This window comes from Coregonus clupeaformis, chromosome 16 (genome assembly GCF_020615455.1).
Source record: "Coregonus clupeaformis isolate EN_2021a chromosome 16, ASM2061545v1, whole genome shotgun sequence".
In the NCBI taxonomy this organism is placed as follows: domain Eukaryota; kingdom Metazoa; phylum Chordata; class Actinopteri; order Salmoniformes; family Salmonidae; genus Coregonus; species Coregonus clupeaformis.
The window spans coordinates 22024612-22045546 of record NC_059207.1 but is presented as its reverse complement, the minus strand read 5'-3'; the positions used below and the strand labels follow the sequence as shown (position 1 = coordinate 22045546).

The 20935-nt window shown below is 48.5% G+C and overlaps 1 protein-coding gene across 1 annotated transcript in view; it reads left to right on the top strand.

Annotated features, from left to right (window-relative positions):
• LOC121584483 (WD repeat and FYVE domain-containing protein 3-like) overlaps positions 1 to 20935 on the top strand; it is a 267617-nt gene that overhangs the window by 169362 nt on the left and 77320 nt on the right. The window contains exons 22-33 of the mRNA XM_045225961.1: positions 350 to 568; positions 1162 to 1343; positions 2808 to 3036; positions 3278 to 3435; positions 5475 to 5586; positions 5948 to 6138; positions 9220 to 9372; positions 9545 to 9618; positions 10344 to 10505; positions 11825 to 11919; positions 17358 to 17478; positions 17583 to 17800. Coding sequence (XP_045081896.1) covers positions 350 to 568; positions 1162 to 1343; positions 2808 to 3036; positions 3278 to 3435; positions 5475 to 5586; positions 5948 to 6138; positions 9220 to 9372; positions 9545 to 9618; positions 10344 to 10505; positions 11825 to 11919; positions 17358 to 17478; positions 17583 to 17800 — 1914 coding nt within the window. The remainder of the gene's footprint in view (positions 1 to 349; positions 569 to 1161; positions 1344 to 2807; positions 3037 to 3277; positions 3436 to 5474; positions 5587 to 5947; positions 6139 to 9219; positions 9373 to 9544; positions 9619 to 10343; positions 10506 to 11824; positions 11920 to 17357; positions 17479 to 17582; positions 17801 to 20935) is intronic.

Here is a 20935-nt window from a genome sequence, read left to right as displayed (position 1 = left end):
ACTCCCTCTCTCCTCTCCCCAACTCCCTCTCTCCTCTCTCCAACTCCCTCTCTCCTCTCCCCAACTCCCTCTCTCCTCTCTCCAACTCCCTCTCTCCTCTCTCCAACTCCCTCTCTCCTCTCCCCAACTCCCTCTCTCCTCTCCCCCACTCCCTCCCTCCTCTCCCCAACTCCCTCTCTCTTCTCCCCAACTCCCTCTCTCCTCTCCCCAACTCCCTCTCTCCTCTCCCCCACTCCCTCTCTCCTCTCCCCAACTCCCTCTCCCCCACTCCCTCTCTCCTCTCCCCCACTCCCTCTCTCCTCTCATCCTCATGTATGAAGTGTCTCTAACCAATCCCCCCCCCTTGTAGGAGAGCGTCTATTCCCCCCTCCGTCGGGGCTGAGTTACTCTACGTGGTTCTGTGTGGAACGGTTCAGCTCTGCCCCCCACTCCCACCCTGTCCGTCTGCTGACGGTGGTCCGACGGGCCACGTCCTCTGAGCAACACTACGTTTGTCTGGCCGTGGTTCTGTCTGCTAAGGACCGGTCCCTTACGGTCTCTACCAAGGAGGGACTGCTGCAGAGCTACGGTAAACGCCCTAACCCAAACATTGTTCCTCTTTAACCTGGTTAGATGTTTGTAAACCGGATGAATAATCTAGTAAAGATGACGACTTCTGGAATCCCTTCTATTCCCCAGATTAGCATCTCTACATAATTATCTCTCCTCTAACTAAATAAGGGAGTTAAAAACATGCTGCTCTGGTCTCTGCAAAGCATCCAGCCCTACCACAACCCCAATCCTCAGAACACTAACACAGCATTTTAAAAAAGTTTTGTTTGTACACTATTTGTCTTCCTCCCCCTGATGTGGAAAACATCCTATTTCCCTCTGAATCGCAGATACCCAACCCCTATAAACCAAACACACTTTAAACCCAGCTGAAACATTATACAACCCCCATAAACCAAACACACTTTAAACCCAGCTGAAACATTATACAACATTTTTGATAACATTCCTACATCTCCCCTCCATCTCCATCCACAATGGATGACTTCAGTGAGGGCTCTTCTCTCTCTAACCCTCGTACCAACATAACCTAAACACACTTCAAACCCATATCAAACATTTTTTACAACATTATGATGACATCTGTATCCCCCCCCCTCCCCTCCACAGTGGATGATTTCAGCGAGGAGTCCTCGTTCTTTGAGGTTCTGCCGTGCTGCGCCAGGTTCCGCTGTGGAGAGCTGATCGGAGAGGGACAGTGGCACCACCTGCTGTTAGTAATGAGTAAAGGCATGTTGAAGAACAGCATGGCCACGCTATACATCGACGGACAACTAGTCCAAACCACAAAGGTAGTGTATGTGCGTGTGCGTGTGTGTGTGTGTGTGTTAGGGATGAGTAAAGGCATGCTCAAGAACGGCACACACACCTTTGTTGCTTTTAGGGTCAGAGGTGGTTAGATGAAGAGACGGAGGTGGTTAGATGAAGAGACGGAGGTGGTTAGATGAATAGACGGAGGTGATTAGATGAAGAGACGGAGGTGATTAGATGAAGAGACGGAGGTGATTAGATGAAGAGACGGAGGTGGTTAGATGAAGAGACGGAGGTGATTAGATGAAGAGACGGAGGTGGTTAGATGAAGAGACGGAGGTGGTTAGATGAAGAGACGGAGGTGGTTAGATGAAGAGACGGAGGTGTTTAGATGAAGAGACGGAGGTGGTTAGATGAAGAGACGGAGGTGATTAGATGAAGAGACGGAGGTGATTAGATGAAGAGACGGAGGTGATTAGATGAAGAGACGGAGGTGATTAGATGAAGGTCTTGATGAACAGCTGAGGTCTTGATGAAGGGCTGAGGTCTTGATGAAGAGCTGAGGTCTTGATGAAGAGCTGAGGTCTTGATGAAGAGCTGAGGTCTTGATGAACAGCTGAGGTCTTGATGAACAGCTGAGGTCTTGATGAACAGCTGAGTAGTAGAATCAGGTGTGGTAGCACTTGGCTTGGTGTATCTAACTGGCTAGCTATAATAATTACCAAGGATGTTTGCTAGCTTATTTCTTTGTGCTCTCATTACACGCAAGTGTCCAGGACAGCAGTTTACACAGATGACTTCAGCCATATGAAATGCCTTCCGTAGAAAAGTATACCTACCTAGCTAGCTAGCTACCTTTTGCTTCTCATCTAACTGGTGTTAGCTAGCTAGCTACATCTGCTAGCCTTCTACTAGCTAGCTACCTTTTGCTTCTCATCTAACTGGTGTTAGCTAGCTAGCTACATCTGCTAGCCTTCTACTAGCTAGCTGATACTGTTGCGCAGCAACCGAGTTACTGGACCGGTTTAGAAATCAGAGATTCGGCTGAAAAGATGTTAGCATTGTCAGAAATGCTACAAAATAGTACTCTCTCTCTATACCCCTACTCCTCCCTCCTCCCTGTTCCCTCCCCCTCCTCTCCTCTCCTCCCCTCTCCCTGTTCCCTCCTCCCCCCTCTCCTCCCCTCTCCCCTCCTCCCTCTCCTCCCCTCTCCTCCCCCTCCCCTCTCCTCCCCTCTCCCTGTTCCCTCCTCCCCCCTCTCCTCCCCTCTCCCCTCCTCCCTCTCCTCCCCCTCCTCCTTTCTCCCTGTTCCCTCTCTCCTCCTCTCCCTCTTCCCCCTCTCCTCCCCCTCCCCTCTCCTCCCCCTCTCCCTGTTCCCTCTCCTACCCTCTCCCTCTTCCCCCCTCCCTCCCCTCTCCCCCCTCCCCTCTCCTCCCTCTCCTACCCTCTTCCCCCTCCCCTCCCCTCTCCTCCCTCCTCCTCCTCTCCTCTCCTCTCTCCTCCAGCTTCACTACATCCATACTTCTCCGGGTGGTAGCAGCAGCAACCCCCCTGTGGTCAGCACCGTGTACAGCTACATAGGCACTCCCCCTGCCCAGAGACAGCTGTCCAATCTGGTGTGGCGCCTGGGTCCCACACACTTCCTGGAGGAGGGGCTTCCTGCAGCCAGCGTGGCAACGGTTTACGAGCTGGGACCCAACTACACAGGCAGCTTCCAAGCTGTGTACCTGCCTTGTTAGTAGAGAGGAGAGAGCACACACACACACACACACACACACACACATACACACACACGCACGCACGCACGCACGCACACACACACACACACACACACACACACACACACACACACACACACACACACACTCACACACACTCACACACACACATACACACACACACACATGCACACACACAATTCCACGCCTCCTCATTGGTTACCAATTTGTGACATCACAGACCATCTCTCCCCCAGGTAAAGACTCTAAGACTGGAGAGCCTCCATGTCCAGTATCCCTGGTCCCAGAGGAGAAGGTATCCTTCAGCCTGTACGCCCTCTCTGTCTCTGCCCTCACCGTGGCCAAGATACGCAAGGTCTACAACAAACTGGACGGCAAGGCCATCGCTAAACAGGTTAGCATCGCCCACACGTGCATGTATTTCTTTATGTCTGACGGCTGACTTTCATTTGTTTCCTGTTTAATTTCCTCTTGAAGGACAATAAACATTGAATAATCAAACAATGAATTAATCAGTCAATGTGCACAGAAGCATATTACGCCAATACACACTGGCTGTGGGAAACTACTGTAGCTGGAATACGTTATCTCCACCTCACTTGGAACACAATGTTATCTCCACCTCACTTGGAACACAATGTTATCTCCACCCCACCTGGAACACAATGTTATCTCCACCCCACCTGGAGTACTATGGTATCTCCACCCCACCTGGAACACTATGTTATCTCCACCCCACCTGGAACACTATGTTATCTCCACCCCACCTGGAACACTATGTTATCTCCACCCCACCTGGAACACAATGTTATCTCCACCCCACCTGGAACACAATGTTATCTCCACCCCACCTGGAACACAATGTTATCTCCACCCCACCTGGAACACAATGTTATCTCCACCCCACCTGGAACACAATGTTATCTCCACCCCACCTGGAACACAATGTTATCTCCACCCCACCTGGAACACAATGTTATCTCCACCCCACCTGGAACACAATGTTATCTCCACCCCACCTGGAACACAATGTTATCTCCACCCCACCTGGAACACAATGTTATCTCCACCCCACCTGGAGCACAATGTTATCTCCACCCCACCTGGAACACAATGTTATCTCCACCCCACCTGGAACACTATGTTATCTCCACCCCACCTGGAACACAATGTTATCTCCACCCCACCTGGAGCACAATGTTATCTCCACCCCACCTGGAACACAATGTTATCTCCACCCCACCTGGAACACTATGTTATCTCCACCCCACCTGGAACACAATGTTATCTCCACCCCACCTGGAACACTATGTTATCTCCACCCCACCTGGAGCACTATGTTATCTCCACCCCACCTGGAGCACAATGTTATCTCCACCCCACCTGGAACACTATGTTATCTCCACCCCACCTGGAGCACTATGTTATCTCCACCCCACCTGGAGCACTATGTTATCTCCACCCCCACCTGGAGCACTATGTTATCTCCACCCCACCTGGAACACTATGTTATCTCCACCCCACCTGGAGCACTATGTTATCTCCACCCCACCTGGAGCACTATGTTATCTCCACCCCACCTGGAACACTATGTTATCTCCACCCCACCTGGAGCACAATGTTATCTCCACCCCACCTGGAACACAATGTTATCTCCACCCCACCTGGAACACTATGTTATCTCCACCCCACCTGGAGCACTATGTTATCTCCACCCCACCTGGAGCACAATGTTATCTCCACCCCACCTGGAACACTATGTTATCTCCACCCCACCTGGAGCACTATGTTATCTCCACCCCACCTGGAGCACTATGTTATCTCCACCCCACCTGGAACACAATGTTATCTCCACCCCACCTGGAACACTATGTTATCTCCACCCCACCTGGAACACAATGTTATCTCCACCCCACCTGGAACACTATGTTATCTCCACCCCACCTGGAACACAATGTTATCTCCACCCCACCTGTGAAGCCCATAGCCTGTCTCCCTGTCTGATGAGCGTACTATAGGTCATCTCTGTAGAGAGCAGAGGCAGTACTTCAGCAGTCCTGCTACAGTACAATATCTTGGCTTGAAGATGGATTCTGACCAGTTATTTTCTCCTCTCCTCCCTCTCTTCTCCCCTCTTTCTCTCCTTCCCTCTCCTCTCCTCCCTCTCCTCCCTCTCCTCTCCTCCCTCTCCTCCCTCTCCCCTCCTCCCTCTCCTCCCTCTCCTCCCTCTCCTCTCCTCTCCTCTCCTCCCTCTCCTCCCTCTCCTCTCCTCCCTCTCCTCCCTCTCCTCCCTCTCCTCTCCTCTCCTCTCCTCTCCTCTCCCCTCCTCCCTCTCTTCTCCCCTCTTTCTCTCCTTCCCTTTCCCCTCCTCCCCTCTCCCCTCCTCCCTCTCTTCTCCCCTCTTTCACCTCCTTTCCTCTCCCCTCTCCTCAGTTGGCTGTGTCTTCCCATGAGAACGCCACTCCGGTCAAGCTGATCCACAACGCCGCCGGTCACCTCAATGGTCCAGCTCGCACCATTGGAGCAGCGGTCATTGGTTACCTGGGTAAGTGATGCTTGGATAAAGTGCTTATGTCTGTGTGAGCAGGTGTAGGAGAGTGACGAAGCACCATGTACAGTGAAAAGGCAGGGAGTCTTCCACAGGACTAATACTGCATGGTGTTATTACATACAGGTGCACGCTCTTCAACAATCAACTGGGGTGGGCGTCATTTGAATTGACCATTGAAACAGCAGTCTTACAGATTATGCCTGTATATATCTGTATTGTTCCTGAAGGGCAACTCGGTTGCAGCAACATAACACAGAGACTGGGCATATACAAACATTACACAGAGACTGGGCATATACAAACATTCCACAATAGAGGAGATTAAAGTAACCCTTGCCCCCCCACTCTCTTCTAGGTGTACGTGCGTTCGTCCCCAAGCCCGTGGCAACCAACCTGCAGTATGTGGGCGGGGCAGCGGCCATCTTGGGCCTAGTTGCCATGGCACAGGATGTTGAGGGTCTCTACGCGGCCGTCAAGGTGCTGGTGTGCGTTGTCAAGAGCAACCCTCTGGCCAGTAAGGAGATGGAACGCATCAAAGGCTACCAGGTACGACGTCACTACCCACAATGCACTCTGTTATAGTCTACAGCCTCCCCACATTTTTTTGTAGGCCAGATGTTACCTGTGGATTGCAACAATAATGTTTATGATCAAACCTCCTCAATTAAAATATTATGGGGTTAAGAACAATTGTATGCATTTGGGAGCAATCTCAACAAGCGCAAGTAATCCGAATCTGAGACTTGTTGATGAGTAAGGGACGGTGTATATCAGTAAACTGTAGTATGTGTTGTGTTTGTAGCTGCTGGCCAGGCTATTGAAGAAGTGTTCTCTGTTGTAGTTAAAATATAACAGTAATATAACAGTAGAATAACAGTAGAATAACAGTAGAATAACAGTAGAATAACAGTAATATAGCAGTAGAATAACAGTAGAATAACAGTAATATAACAGTAGAATAACAGTAGAATAACAGTAATATAACAGTAATATAACAGTAGAATAACAGTAGAATAACAGTAATATAACAGTAGAATAACAGTAATATAACAGTAATATAACAGTAATATAACAGTAGAATAACAGTAGAATAACAGTAGAATAACAGTAATATAACAGTAATGTCTGTGCCTGTTTCCTGTCTCTAGCTCTTAGCCAGTAATGTCTGTGCCTGTTTCCTGTCTCTAGCTCTTAGCCAGTAATGTCTGTGCCTGTTTCCTGTCTCTAGCTCTTAGCCAGTAATGTCTGTGCCTGTTTCCTGTCTCTAGCTCTTAGCCAGTAATGTCTGTGCCTGTTTCCTGTCTCTAGCTCTTAGCCAGTAATGTCTGTGCCTGTTTCCTGTCTCTAGCTCTTAGCCAGTAATGTCTGTGCCTGTTTCCTGTCTCTAGCTCTTAGCCAGTAATGTCTGTGCCTGTTTCCTGTCTCTAGCTCTTAGCCAGTAATGTCTGTGCCTGTTTCCTGTCTCTAGCTCTTAGCCAGTAATGTCTGTGCCTGTTTCCTGTCTCTAGCTCTTAGCCAGTAATGTCTGTGCCTGTTTCCTGTCTCTAGCTCTTAGCCAGTAATGTCTGTGCCTGTTTCCTGTCTCTAGCTCTTAGCCAGTAATGTCTGTGCCTGTTTCCTGTCTCTAGCTCTTAGCCAGTAATGCCTGTGCCTGTTTCCTGTCTCTAGCTCTTAGCCAGTAATGTCTGTGCCTGTTTCCTGTCTCTAGCTCTTAGCCAGTAATGTCTGTGCCTGTTTCCTGTCTCTAGCTCTTAGCCAGTAATGTCTGTGCCTGTTTCCTGTCTCTAGCTCTTAGCCAGTAATGCCTGTGCCTGTTTCCTGTCTCTAGCTCTTAGCCAGTAATGTCTGTGCCTGTTTCCTGTCTCTAGCTCTTAGCCAGTAATGTCTGTGCCTGTTTCCTGTCTCTAGCTCTTAGCCAGTAATGTCTGTGCCTGTTTCCTGTCTCTAGCTCTTAGCCAGTAATGTCTGTGCCTGTTTCCTGTCTCTAGCTCTTAGCCAGTAATGTCTGTGCCTGTTTCCTGTCTCTAGCTCTTAGCCAGTAATGTCTGTGCCTGTTTCCTGTCTCTAGCTCTTAGCCAGTAATGTCTGTGCCTGTTTCCTGTCTCTAGCTCTTAGCCAGTAATGTCTGTGCCTGTTTCCTGTCTCTAGCTCTTAGCCAGTAATGTCTGAACCTGTTTCCTGTCTCTAGCTCTTAGCCAGTAATGTCTGTGCCTGTTTCCTGTCTCTAGCTCTTAGCCAGTAATGTCTGTGCCTGTTTCCTGTCTCTAGCTCTTAGCCAGTAATGTCTGTGCCTGTTTCCTGTCTCTAGCTCTTAGCCAGTAATGTCTGTGCCTGTTTCCTGTCTCTAGCTCTTAGCCAGTAATGTCTGTGCCTGTTTCCTGTCTCTAGCTCTTAGCCAGTAATGTCTGTGCCTGTTTCCTGTCTCTAGCTCTTAGCCAGTAATGTCTGTGCCTGTTTCCTGTCTCTAGCTCTTAGCCAGTAATGTCTGTGCCTGTTTCCTGTCTCTAGCTCTTAGCCAGTAATGCCTGTGCCTGTTTCCTGTCTCTAGCTCTTAGCCAGTAATGTCTGTGTCTTGTTCCTGTCTCTAGCTCTTAGCCAGTAATGTCTGTGCCTGTTTCCTGTCTCTAGCTCTTAGCCAGTAATGTCTGTGCCTGTTTCCTGTCTCTAGCTCTTAGCCAGTAATGTCTGTGCCTGTTTCCTGTCTCTAGCTCTTAGCCAGTAATGTCTGTGCCTGTTTCCTGTCTCTAGCTCTTAGCCAGTAATGTCTGTGCCTGTTTCCTGTCTCTAGCTCTTAGCCAGTAATGTCTGTGCCTGTTTCCTGTCTCTAGCTCTTAGCCAGTAATGTCTGTGCCTGTTTCCTGTCTCTAGCTCTTAGCCAGTAATGTCTGTGCCTGTTTCCTGTCTCTAGCTCTTAGCCAGTAATGTCTGTGCCTGTTTCCTGTCTCTAGCTCTTAGCCAGTAATGTCTGTGCCTGTTTCCTGTCTCTAGCTCTTAGCCAGTAATGTCTGTGCCTGTTTCCTGTCTCTAGCTCTTAGCCAGTAATGTCTGTGCCTGTTTCCTGTCTCTAGCTCTTAGCCAGTAATGTCTGTGCCTGTTTCCTGTCTCTAGCTCTTAGCCAGTAATGTCTGTGCCTGTTTCCTGTCTCTAGCTCTTAGCCAGTAATGTCTGTGCCTGTTTCCTGTCTCTAGCTCTTAGCCAGTAATGTCTGTGCCTGTTTCCTGTCTCTAGCTCTTAGCCAGTAATGTCTGTGCCTGTTTCTGTCTCTAGCTCTTAGCCAGTAATGTCTGTGCCTGTTTCCTGTCTCTAGCTCTTAGCCAGTAATGTCTGTGCCTGTTTCCTGTCTCTAGCTCTTAGCCAGTAATGCCTGTGCCTGTTTCCTGTCTCTAGCTCTTAGCCAGTAATGTCTGTGCCTGTTTCCTGTCTCTAGCTCTTAGCCAGTAATGTCTGTGCCTGTTTCCTGTCTCTAGCTCTTAGCCAGTAATGTCTGTGCCTGTTTCCTGTCTCTAGCTCTTAGCCAGTAATGTCTGTGCCTGTTTCCTGTCTCTAGCTCTTAGCCAGTAATGTCTGTGCCTGTTTCCTGTCTCTAGCTCTTAGCCAGTAATGTCTGTGCCTGTTTCCTGTCTCTAGCTCTTAGCCATGCTGTTGAAGAAGAAACGTCACCTACTGAACAGCCACATCCTCCACCTGACCTTCTCCCTGGTGGGAACAGTAGACAGCGGCCATGACACCTCCATCATCCCCAACTCCACCGCCTTCCAGGACCTGCTCTGTGACTTAGAGGTTAGGCTTAGACCGATGGGCCAAAGGGCAACTAGCTTCAGTTTGAGCCAAAATGGCCTCTGGGCAACTGATCCAGTTTGAGCCAAACATGGTGGTCCCTGGAGCCAGAATAATGTTGTTGGTTTTCTAGTGTGGTATGTTTTTTTTTTTATGTTCTGTCTGCCTCCTCCAGGTTTGGCTCCACGCGCCCTACGAGCTACACCTGTCCCTGTTTGAACACTTTATAGAGCTCCTCACTGAGTCCAGGTGAGGGATGATTAACTCCTGCGTGCTGATATGGAGACCTCAATTACGCGCTTAGCAGTGATGTTTTGGCATAATAATGACGCCATAATAAGCCCCTTATCTCCAGGTTAGAACTGAACAAGAGCAGCGTGTGGACGTGTCCATAATCTCATTTTACATTTTAGTCATTTAGCACCATGCAAATCTATATGTTCCCTCACTGAATCTTATTCGTAGCAGTAGGCCTAGCCTACATATTTGGTTAAATGTAGGCTAATATATTGCACTGTACCCTATTGTGAAACACATAATAAGTGCTACCTACTTTGTTTAAAGGTTGCAGGTAGGGTTATGTATTGTTATGTATTTTGTGAAATCCACAAGATCAGAATAACGGTGTTGACGTGACTCTTATCCAGAGCGACTTACAGGAGCAATTAGGGTTAAGTGCCTTGCTCAAGGGCACATCGACAGATTTTTCACCTAGTCGGCTCGGGGATTAGAACAAGCGACCTTTCGGTTACTGGCACAACGCTCTTAACCACTAAGCTACCTGCCGCTTGCTTAGTTGTAAAGTTTTGTCATATTTGTTTATATAAAAGTGACACTATAATCTTTAAAACGTGTATCCCCCTGGGGTTTATGAACAACGAAGCCATGGGGATCTGTGCATCTGTAAGGTATTTTTCAAGGCAAGGCTGGTATGTTGATCGTTGCTATCTACAAACTCCTCTCCTTCTCTACAGCGAGGCAGCGAACAACGCTAAATTGTTACGTGAGTTCCAGCTGATCCCCAAGCTACTGTTGACTCTGAGAGACACGTCTCTGTCTCAGCCCACCGTCTCGGCTATCAGTAACGGACTGAGTCTACTGCTGCAGGGCTTCACCAACCCCTACCACCTGCTACGGTATGTACAGTCCACACACACCTTCACCAACCCCTACCACCTGCTACGGTATGTACAGTCCACACACACCTTCACCAACCCCTACCACCTGCTACGGTATGTACAGTCCACACACACCTTCACCAACCCCTACCACCTGCTACGGTATGTACAGTCCACACACCTTCACCAACCCCTACCACCTGCTACGGTATGCACAGTCCACACACACCTTCACCGACCCCTACCACCTGCTACGGTATGTACAGTCCACACAACCTTCACCGACCCCTACCACCTGCTACGGTATGTACAGTCCACACACACCTTCACCAACCCCTACCACCTGCTACGGTATGTACAGTCCACACACACCTTCACCAACCCCTACCACCTGCTACGGTATGTACAGTCCACACACACCTTCACCAACCCCTACCACCTGCTACGGTATGCACAGTCCACACACACCTTCACCAACCCCTACCACCTGCTACGGTATGTACAGTCCACACACACCTTCACCAACCCCTACCACCTGCTACGGTATGTACAGTCCACACACACCTTCACCAACCCCTACCACCTGCTCACGGTATGTACAGTCCACACACACCTTCACCAACCCCTACCACCTGCTACGGTATGCACAGTCCACACACACCTTCACCAACCCCTACCACCTGCTACGGTATGCACAGTCCACACACACCTTCACCGACCCCTACCACCTGCTACGGTATGTACAGTCCACACACACCTTCACCAACCCCTACCACCTGCTACGGTATGCACAGTCCACACACACCTTCACCAACCCCTACCACCTGCTACGGTATGTACAGTCCACACACACCTTCACCAACCCCTACCACCTGCTACGGTATGTACAGTCCACACACACCTTCACCAACCCCTACCACCTGCTACGGTATGTACAGTCCACACACACCTTCACCAACCCCCTACCACCTGCTACAGTATGCACAGTCCACACACACCTTCACCAACCCCTACCACCTGCTACGGTATGCACAGTCCACACACACCTTCACCGACCCCTACCACCTGCTACGGTATGTACAGTCCACACACACCTTCACCAACCCCTACCACCTGCTACGGTATGTACAGTCCACACACCTTCACCAACCCCTACCACCTGCTACGGTATGTACAGTCCACACACACCTTCACCAACCCCTACCACCTGCTACGGTATGCACAGTCCACACACACCTTCACCAACCCCTACCACCTGCTGGAAAGACCTCTGCTTCCTACCCTTGTAGTTCTCACATCTGACTTGGTTGTGACTGACACATCTTTCTCTTTCATAGGTTTGGCCAGTTCGTCTCGTCCACTCTGCCAACCTTTGCTGTGTGTGAGAAGTTTGTGGTGATGGAGATCGACAACGAGGAGAAGCTGGATGGAGGTAAAACACACATGCAGACTGAAGCTCAGCTGAGATGCATAACGCCTTGTTTACCCTGCAGGCCATAACGCTCAAATCACTGTTGTTTTTCAAATCCGTTTTGGAACACTGACTGTCCAGACAGCAAGTTACAAGTCACTGAATGGGATTTGTGTTTGTTCGGACAACAGTCATTTGCTGACATGGCTAAGCGAGTTGTCAAGGTAACGACAGGTGTGTACGCAGTGGTGTTTGCTGATTGGTGCTCGTGCTTCCTGTCAATCAGAAGTTATGTAGCAAGCTAAGGTGACAACAATGCCTGGCATGGGCGTTTCCCAGTTGCTTTGGATGTTCAAAATCATAGTGTAAGAACACTTTTTTTTAAAGCCTCAAAGGATAAGATGATCCAACTTTCAAAACATGTCATTTTTGGCTAGCCACAGCGGTCAACTAGCTAGCTTGGTAGCTGTTTAGCTTTCTAGCACATTCACTAATGTGTTCGTAAACAATTTAGAAGCTAGTTGGCTACCACATGTTCTTGTCAAACTGTCAACAGAGTAGCTAGCAAGCAACAAGATATGCCAAATAACAGTCTAAAAACCATTTGAGGGCAAATAAATCAGATTTGACCGTTCAAACACACAATTCTTATGGCCAGGAATCAGATTTATATCACTTACGAAGGTGGTTTGAAATGTGGCTTGAAATATCCGATTCCATGTGCTTTTTGGCTGTTCAGACTGCAGGAAAAATAAAAAATTTGGAAATGCAAAAAAAAAAAAATGGATTTGAGTCACTTCAAACTGCCAATGTGAACAAGGCTTTTGATGAGACACGACCGTCTTAAGGAGTTTTAGAACACAGTTTGTTTGATCTGAACGGTCTAGTTTTAGAACGTCTCATGTCGTCGTCTAGAGTTTCCAAGATTCAACTGGTCAAATCTTTAGCTAACGTCTTACCACGAGACAGATCCATTTATCCAATCAGAGAACGGTGCACTGACGTTCTGTGTTCAGTCAAGCGGCTAACTAGCGATTTTGCTGCACATAGCTAGCCTAGCTTGGCTGATATTTATCTGACAAGTCACAGTGTATCCTGTTGCTGGTGCATATATTTCATGAAACTCGTTTGCTACAACAAGTGGCAACTTTGTTTCAGAGAGGCAGCGTTAAACGGTAACTGTCTCTACTGCACGTCTCATCTTGTTTCAGAGAGGCAGCGTTAAACGGTAACGGTCTCTACTGACCGTCTCATCTTCTAGATCTGAATGCCCTGTCTTTAGTCAGCTATTGTTCATGACATGACTTACTTTAATGTATGACTGTTATTTATCGAATCACCTATCTATGTTTAATTGTCACTCGATTAAATTAATCATGTAACAGTTAACTAATTAGGAATTTGGGGCACCACAGAAGAAGATGTTTAATGAGTTACCATCTCCTGAATTAAACTCTTAGAAGATATACAGTGAGGGAAAAAAGTATTTGATCCCCTGCTAATTTTGTACGTTTGCCCACTGACAAAGACATGATCAGTCTATAATTTTAATGGTAGGTTTATTTGAACAGTGAGAGATAGAATAACAACAACACAAATACAGAAAAACGCATGTCAAAAATGTTATAAATTGATTTGCATTTTAATGAGGGAAATAAGTATTTGACCCTTCTGCAAAACATGACTTAGTACTTGGTGGCAAAACCCTTGTTGGCAATCACAGAGGTCAGACGATTCTTGTAGTTGGCCACCAGGTTTGCACACATCTCAGGAGGGATTTTATCCCACTCCTCTTTGCAGATCTTCTCCAAGTCATTAAGGTTTCGAGGCTGACGTTTGGCAACTCGAACCTTCAGCTCCCTCCACAGATTTTCTATGGGATTAAGGTCTGAAGACTGGCTAGGCCACTTCAGGACCTTAATGTGCTTCTTCTTGAGCCACTCCTTTGTTGCCTTGGCCGTGTGTTTTGGGTCATTGTCATGCTGGAATACCCACCCACAACCCATTTTCAATGCCCTGGCTGAGGGAAGGAGGTTCTCACCCAAGATTTGACGGTACATGGCCCCGTCCATTGTCCCTTTGATGCAGTGAAGTTGTCCTGTCCCCTTAGCAGAAAAACACTCCCAAAGCATAATGTTCCCACCTCCATGTTTGACGGTGGGGATGGTGTTCTTGGGGTCATAGGCAGCATTCCTCCTCCTCCAAACACAGCGAGTTGAGTTGATGCCAAAGAGCTCGATTTTGGTCTCATCTGACCACAACACTTTCACCCAGTTCTCCTCTGAATCATTCAGATGTTCATTGGCAAACTTCAGACGGCCCTGTATATGTGCTTTCTTGAGCAGGTGGACCTTGCGGGGGCTGCAGGATTTCAGTCCTTCACGGCGTAGTGCGTTACCAATTGTTTTCTTGGTGACTATGGTCCCAGCTGCCTTGAGATCATTGACAAGATCCTCCCGTGTAGTTCTGGGCTGATTCCTCACCGTACTCATGATCATTGCAACTCCACACGGTGAGATCTTGCATGGAGCCCCAGGCCGAGGGAGATTGACAGTTCTTTTGTGTTTCTTCCATTTGCGAATAATCACACCAACTGTTGTCACCTTCTCACCAAGCTGCTTGGCGATGGTCTTGTAGCCCATGCCAGCCTTGTGTAGGTCTACAATCTTGTCCCTGACATCCTTGGAGAGCTCTTTGGTCTTGGCCATGGTGGAGAGTTTGGAATCTGATTGATTGATTGCTTCTGTGGACAGGTGTCTTTTATACAGGTAACAATCTGAGATTAGAAGCACTCCCTTTAAGAGTGTGCTCCTAATCTCAGCTCATTACCTGTATAAAAGACACCTGAGAGCCATAAATCTTTCTGATTGAGAGGGGGTCAAATACTTATTTCCCTCATTAAAATGCATAACTATTTATAACATTTTGGACATGCATTTTTCTGGATTTTTTTTTTGTTATTCTGTCTCTCACTGTTCAAATAAACCTACCATTAAAATTATAGACTGATCATTTCTTTGTCAGTGGGCAAACGTACAAAATCAGCAGGGGATCAAATACTTTTTTCCCTCACTGTATGTTATATATCGATAACAGTCACTTATTAAATAATTACCTCTTATCAGTCTCATTCTGAACGTCGCATAATCCTTGAACCTGCAAGAACCCTAACCTTATTGATGAATCAGCAATACACCAATTGGCTTAATTAATTATTTACCAACTAACAAAATAATAACTTTTTTTGAAAAACATTTTAGTCATTTAGCAGACGCTCTTATCCAGAGCGACTTACAGTTAGTGAGTGCATACATTTTCATACCGGCCCCCCGTGGGAATAACACAATACAAACACACATAGGTTATTGATTACTAACGTCATACAATTTAAAACAGGTCCCTAGTGGACTGTACTAACAATAGCATGAATGCTTGGGTAGTGGAGGGGTCAGAATGGAAAGGAGAGACAGAGATTCAAACTATCGTGGTTACTTTGGAAACTACGCTCACAGTAATCATAATACTTATGCACCCTAATAATCGCTCATTCGGATTAGAAATGCAACATGTATTTACGTGTTGCTGTCTTCGATAGTTGCGTTGATGATATAGGACTCTGGTTTGCCCACCAGAGATCTCAATGTCCTTGGTAGAGTTTTTGGTCGTAGTGCTGGTTAGAATGGATACTTCAGATGTACCAGCGGTTGTCTGAGAGGGATTGTCCTCCATCTCGTATCTTGAGTGAAAGTTCTCTAGACGACTATACATGCCAGCTGCAGACTGAGATGATAAGGTCTAGTACATTGTCTCCTTCTTCACCTCGTGTAGAGGTTGAGAGTTTCAGAGTTTCTCCATTTCAAACGTGTGGACTAACGTCTCACGTTTTCTGGTCTTTCTGGTCTTGTAGAAATTCAACCATTTTACAACGTTTAGCTCACGCTTCACACGTCTGCTGGTCTGAGGTGAATTTCGTCACGAGGCTTTTTATGCACTCGGGGTAAAATGGGGCATTCCATCATGTTTGTGCTCATCTGGGAGTGGCCACTGACTGAGAACAAATCACTATGGAAAACAATCATCTCATCTAGAATGCTAAAATCACGTTGTTATCTTCACAAAAGTATTATTATACTTAATCATTCGTTTTATACAACAAATACAGTGAGCGAAAAAAGTATTTGATCCCCTGCTGACTTTGTATGTTTGCCCACTGACAAAGAAAAGATCAGTCTATCATTTTAATGGTAGGTTTATTTGAACAGTGAGAGACAGAATAACAACAAAGAAATCCAGAAAAATGCATGTCAAAAATGTATGTAATGAAGGAAATAAGTATTTGACCCCCTCTCAATCAGAAAGATTTAATCCCATAGAAAATCTGTGGAGGGAGCTGAAGGTTCGAGTTGCCAAACATCAGCCTCGAAACCTTAATGACTTGGAGAAGATCTGCAAAGAGGAGTGGGACAAAATCCCTCCTGAGATGTGTGCAAACCTGGTGGCCAACTACAAGAAACGTCTGACCAACAAGGGTTTTGCCACCAAGTACTAAGTCATGTTTTGCAGAGGGGTCAAATACTTATTTCCCTCATTAAAATGCAAATCAATTGATAACATTTTGACATGCGGCGTTCTGGATTTTGTTGTTGTTATTCTGTCTCTCACTGTTCAAATAAACCTACCATTAAAATTATAGACTGATCATGTCTTTGTCAGTGGGCAAACGTACAAAATCAGCAGGGGATCAAAATACTTTTTTCCCTCACTGTAGATGCAAACCTCATAACTGGGAAGTGTAGCCCCCCAGAGATACAGTTATGTTGTTCCGCCGTCTTTAATGACATCACAACATAGTAACGAATTTGACATGATTGTTCTTTAAGTCCCCACCAACCATTTCCCACATTCTTTTAAGTAGTGGTCCTCTGTAGCTCAGCTGTTAGAGCACGGCGCTTATAACGCCAAGGTAGTGGGTTCGATCCCCGGGACCACCCATACACAAAAAAAATGTATGCACGCATGACTGTAAGTCGCTTTGGATAAAAGCGTCTGCTAAATGGCATATTATTATTATTATTATTATTATTATTATTATTATTAAGTAGGAATATTGTTTCATTATCCACTTTTGGATGTTGGAGTCTTGGCGGGAAGACTTCCTTTGTTAACAAAGGGGTCCTTTCTCCCAATACTTCATGGCAAGGAAGAGAAAGTCTACACAGTATTTACGACCGGTCATAAAACTGGACCCCCCCCCCCCCCAAGAAAAGGGGGTGTTCAAACCTTAGCCTAGCCGGCCTGTTTGATCCTCAACCCATGAGGGCAAGTCATGACATACAACATTCTAAAACTAGCTAGTTCTATCTCGTCTCGACTGTTTGTATCTGAACTGGGCTTAAGTCACAGTTCTGTTGATTTTGTATTTATTTAAAAAAAATTGTATTACTTACCTTGTGTTCCAGGTAATGATGATGACTTTGGGGGTCTTCTGTCGGCCAACCTGATCCTGTTGAGGAACAGACAGCTGGACATCCTCCTCAAACTGCTGTTCACCACCAAGGAGAAGTGCATCGTCAACGCACAGTATGTATGTCTCACTTGTCTGTCTGTCTGGGTTTCGACTGGCTGTTTGATGTTTATATGGGTGTCTGACTGCGTTGTGTGTTTAACCCCTCCACCCCCAACAGGGCATGTGAGGAGTTGGTGTGTACCCTGGGTTTTGACTGGCTGTTAATGTTCATGGAAGAGCACGTCCACTCCAGCAGTGTGACAGCAGCTTTGTGGATCCTGGTGGTTCTGCTCAGTAACCAGCCCATACTGACCAGGTTTAAAGATGGGCTGACCGGAGGAGGATGGTTGGACCACACTGACTCTGTCCTCACCAATAAGATCGGTACCGTGCTGGGTGAGTCGACCTGTATAGAGGTTAAACACATAACAATATGCTACAATAGATCAGTTACTTATGGATGTAGAACTGAATATGGTGGGAAAAGTGGGGGGATATACTTCTCCCATGGGCAAAGAAACTCAAAAGGAGTGATGATATGAACAATCAGTTCAAACAGATCCGCAAGGAAGGTGGATCCTTTGAAATATGCTATTGGGACCATAAACAGATTTGTCTCTTTTTAATCTATATGATCCATGCTTCTTTGAAAATATATATACAAATGTATCGAGTTTACAGGCAATACGTGATTCAATTATTATGGTGGGAGATTATAATGCGGTTTTAAGTACCTCAATGGACTGTAAAGGAAATCACACTACAAACTATCACCCTGCACTTAAGGAAATGTCACGACCGTCTTGAAAGGGAGCAGACCAATACGCAGCGCGTTGAGTGAACATGATGACTTTAATTAGTAAAGCACGTCAATACAAAACAAAAGACGATAGTGAAGTCCACAGTGACAATGACTGAACTTGGAACAAAAACCCACAACCACAAGGTGAAAACACACAGTATAAATATGGCTCCCAATCAGAGATAACGAGCCGACAGCTGACACTCGTTACCTCCGATTGGGAGTCACTGACCAAACACGGAAACAAAACCAAAACCAAACACAACAAATGAACACACCCTAACCCAACACAACCAAATGAATACACCCTGGCTCAAACAACACAGTCCCGGAGCCAGAGCGTGACAGTACCCCCCCCTAAAGGCGCGGACTGCGACCGCGCCTCAATACGGGCTAAACAAGGGAGGGCTGGGCGGGCATACCTCTTCGGCGGTGGTTCCGGCTCTGGTCGTGGTCCCCACCCCACCATAGTCACTACCCGCTTTCGTAGCCTCCTCCAACTGACCCCCACCGGATTAAGGGGCAGCACCGGACTAAGAGGCAGCACCGGACTAAGGGGCAGCACCGGACTAAGGGGCAGCACCGGACTAAGGGGCAGCACCAGACTAAGGGGCAGCACCGGGCTAAGGGACAGCACCGGACTCAATGGCGGATCCTGGCTGGCTGGCTCTGGCGGATCCTGGCTGGACGGCTCTGGCGGATCCTGGCTGGACGGCTCATGGCAGGCTGAAGGATCTGGCTGCTCATGGCTGGCTGACGGATCTGGCTGCTCATGGCTGGCTGACGGATCTGGCTGCTCATGGCTGGCCGACGGATCTGGCTGCTCATGGCTGGCCGACGGATCTGGCTGCTCATGGCTGGCCGACGGATCTGGCTGCTCATGGCTGGCCGACGGATCTGGCTGCTCATGGCTGGCCGACGGATCTGGCTGCTCGTGGCTGGCCGACGGATCTGGCTGCTCATGGCTGGCCGACGGATCTGGCTGCTCATGGCTGGCCGACGGATCTGGCTGCTCGCGGCTGGCCGACGGATCTGGCTGCTCATGGCTGGCCGATGGATCTGGCTGCTCATGGCTGGCTGAAGGCTCTGGCTGATCCTGTCTGGCAGAAGGTTCTGGCTGATCCTGTCTGGCGGAAGGCTCTGGCTGATCCTGTCTGGCGAAAGGCTCTGGCTGATCCTGTCTGAGCGGAAGGCTCTGGCTGATCCTGTCTGGCGGAAGGCTCTGGCTGATCCTGTCTGGCGGGAAGGCTCTAGCGGCTCCTGTCTGGCGGAAGGCTCTGGCTGATCCTGTCTGGCGGAAGGCTCTGGCTGATCCTGTCTGGCGGAAGGCTCTAGCGGCTCCGGTCTGGCGGGACGGCTCTGAAGGCTCATGGCAGACGGGCGGCTTATGCAGCGCTTGGCAGACGGACAGTTCAGACGGCGTTGGGCAGACAGGCAGTTCAGGCGCCGTTGGGCAGACGGGCAGTTCAAGCGCCCGTTGGGCAGACGGGCAGTTCAGGCGCCGTTGGGCAGACGGGCAGTTCAGGCGCCCGTTGGGCAGACGGGCAGTTCAGGCCCGTTGGGCAGACGGCAGACTCTGGCCGTCGGAGGCGCACCGTAGGCCTGGTGCGTGGTGCCGGAACTGGAGGTACCGGGCTGAGGACACGCATCTCAGGGCTAGTGCGGGGAGAAGCAACAGGGCATGCTGGACCCTGGGAACGCACATAAGGCCTAGTGCGTGGTGCCGGAACTGGTGGTCCAGGGCTGAGGACACGCATCTCAGGGCTAGTGCGGGGAGCAGCAACAGGACGCACAGGACTCTGGGGACACACAGGAGGCTTGGTGCGTGGTGTAGGCACTGGTGGTACTGGACTGGAGCGGGGAGGTGGCGCCGGAAATACCGGACCGTGCAGGCGTACTGGCTCCCTTGAGCACTGAGCCTGCCCAACCTTACCTGGTTGTATACTCCCCGTCGCCCGACCAGTACGGGAAGGAGGAATAACCCGCACCGGGCTATGTAGGCGAACCCGGGGACACCATGCGTAAGGCTGGTGCCATGTAAGCCGGCCCGAGGAGACGCACTGGTGGCCTGATGCGTTGGGCCGGCTTCATGACATCCGGCTCAATGCTCAATCTAGCCCGGCCGATACGTGGAGCTGGAATGTACCGAACCGGGCTATGCCTGCGTACAGGAGACACCATGCGCTCTACTGCATAACACGGTGTCTGCCCGTACTCTCGCTCTCCACGGTCAGTCCAGGGAGTAGGCGCAGGTCTCCTACCTGACTTCGCCACACTCCCTTTTAGCCCCCCCCCAAGAAATTTTTGGGTAGTACCCACGGGCTTCCAGCATCGACTCCGTGCTGCCTCCTCATACCACCTCCTCTCGGCTTTAGCTGCCTCCAGCTCTTCACGAGGGCGGCGATATTCTCCCGGTTGTGCCCAAGGACCCTTTCCATCCAGTATCTCCTCCCATGTCCATGAATCCTTGATAGGCGTCCATAAATCCTGTTGCCGCTTGACACGCTGCTTGGTCCTTTTATGGTGGGTTTTTCTGTCACGACCGTCTTGAAAGGGAGCAGACCAATACGCAGCGCGTTGAGTGAACATGATGACTTTAATTAGTAAAGCACGTCAATACAAAACAAAAGACGATAGTGAAGTCCACAGTGACAATGACTGAACTTGGAACAAAAACCCACAACCACAAGGTGAAAACACACAGTATAAATATGGCTCCCAATCAGAGA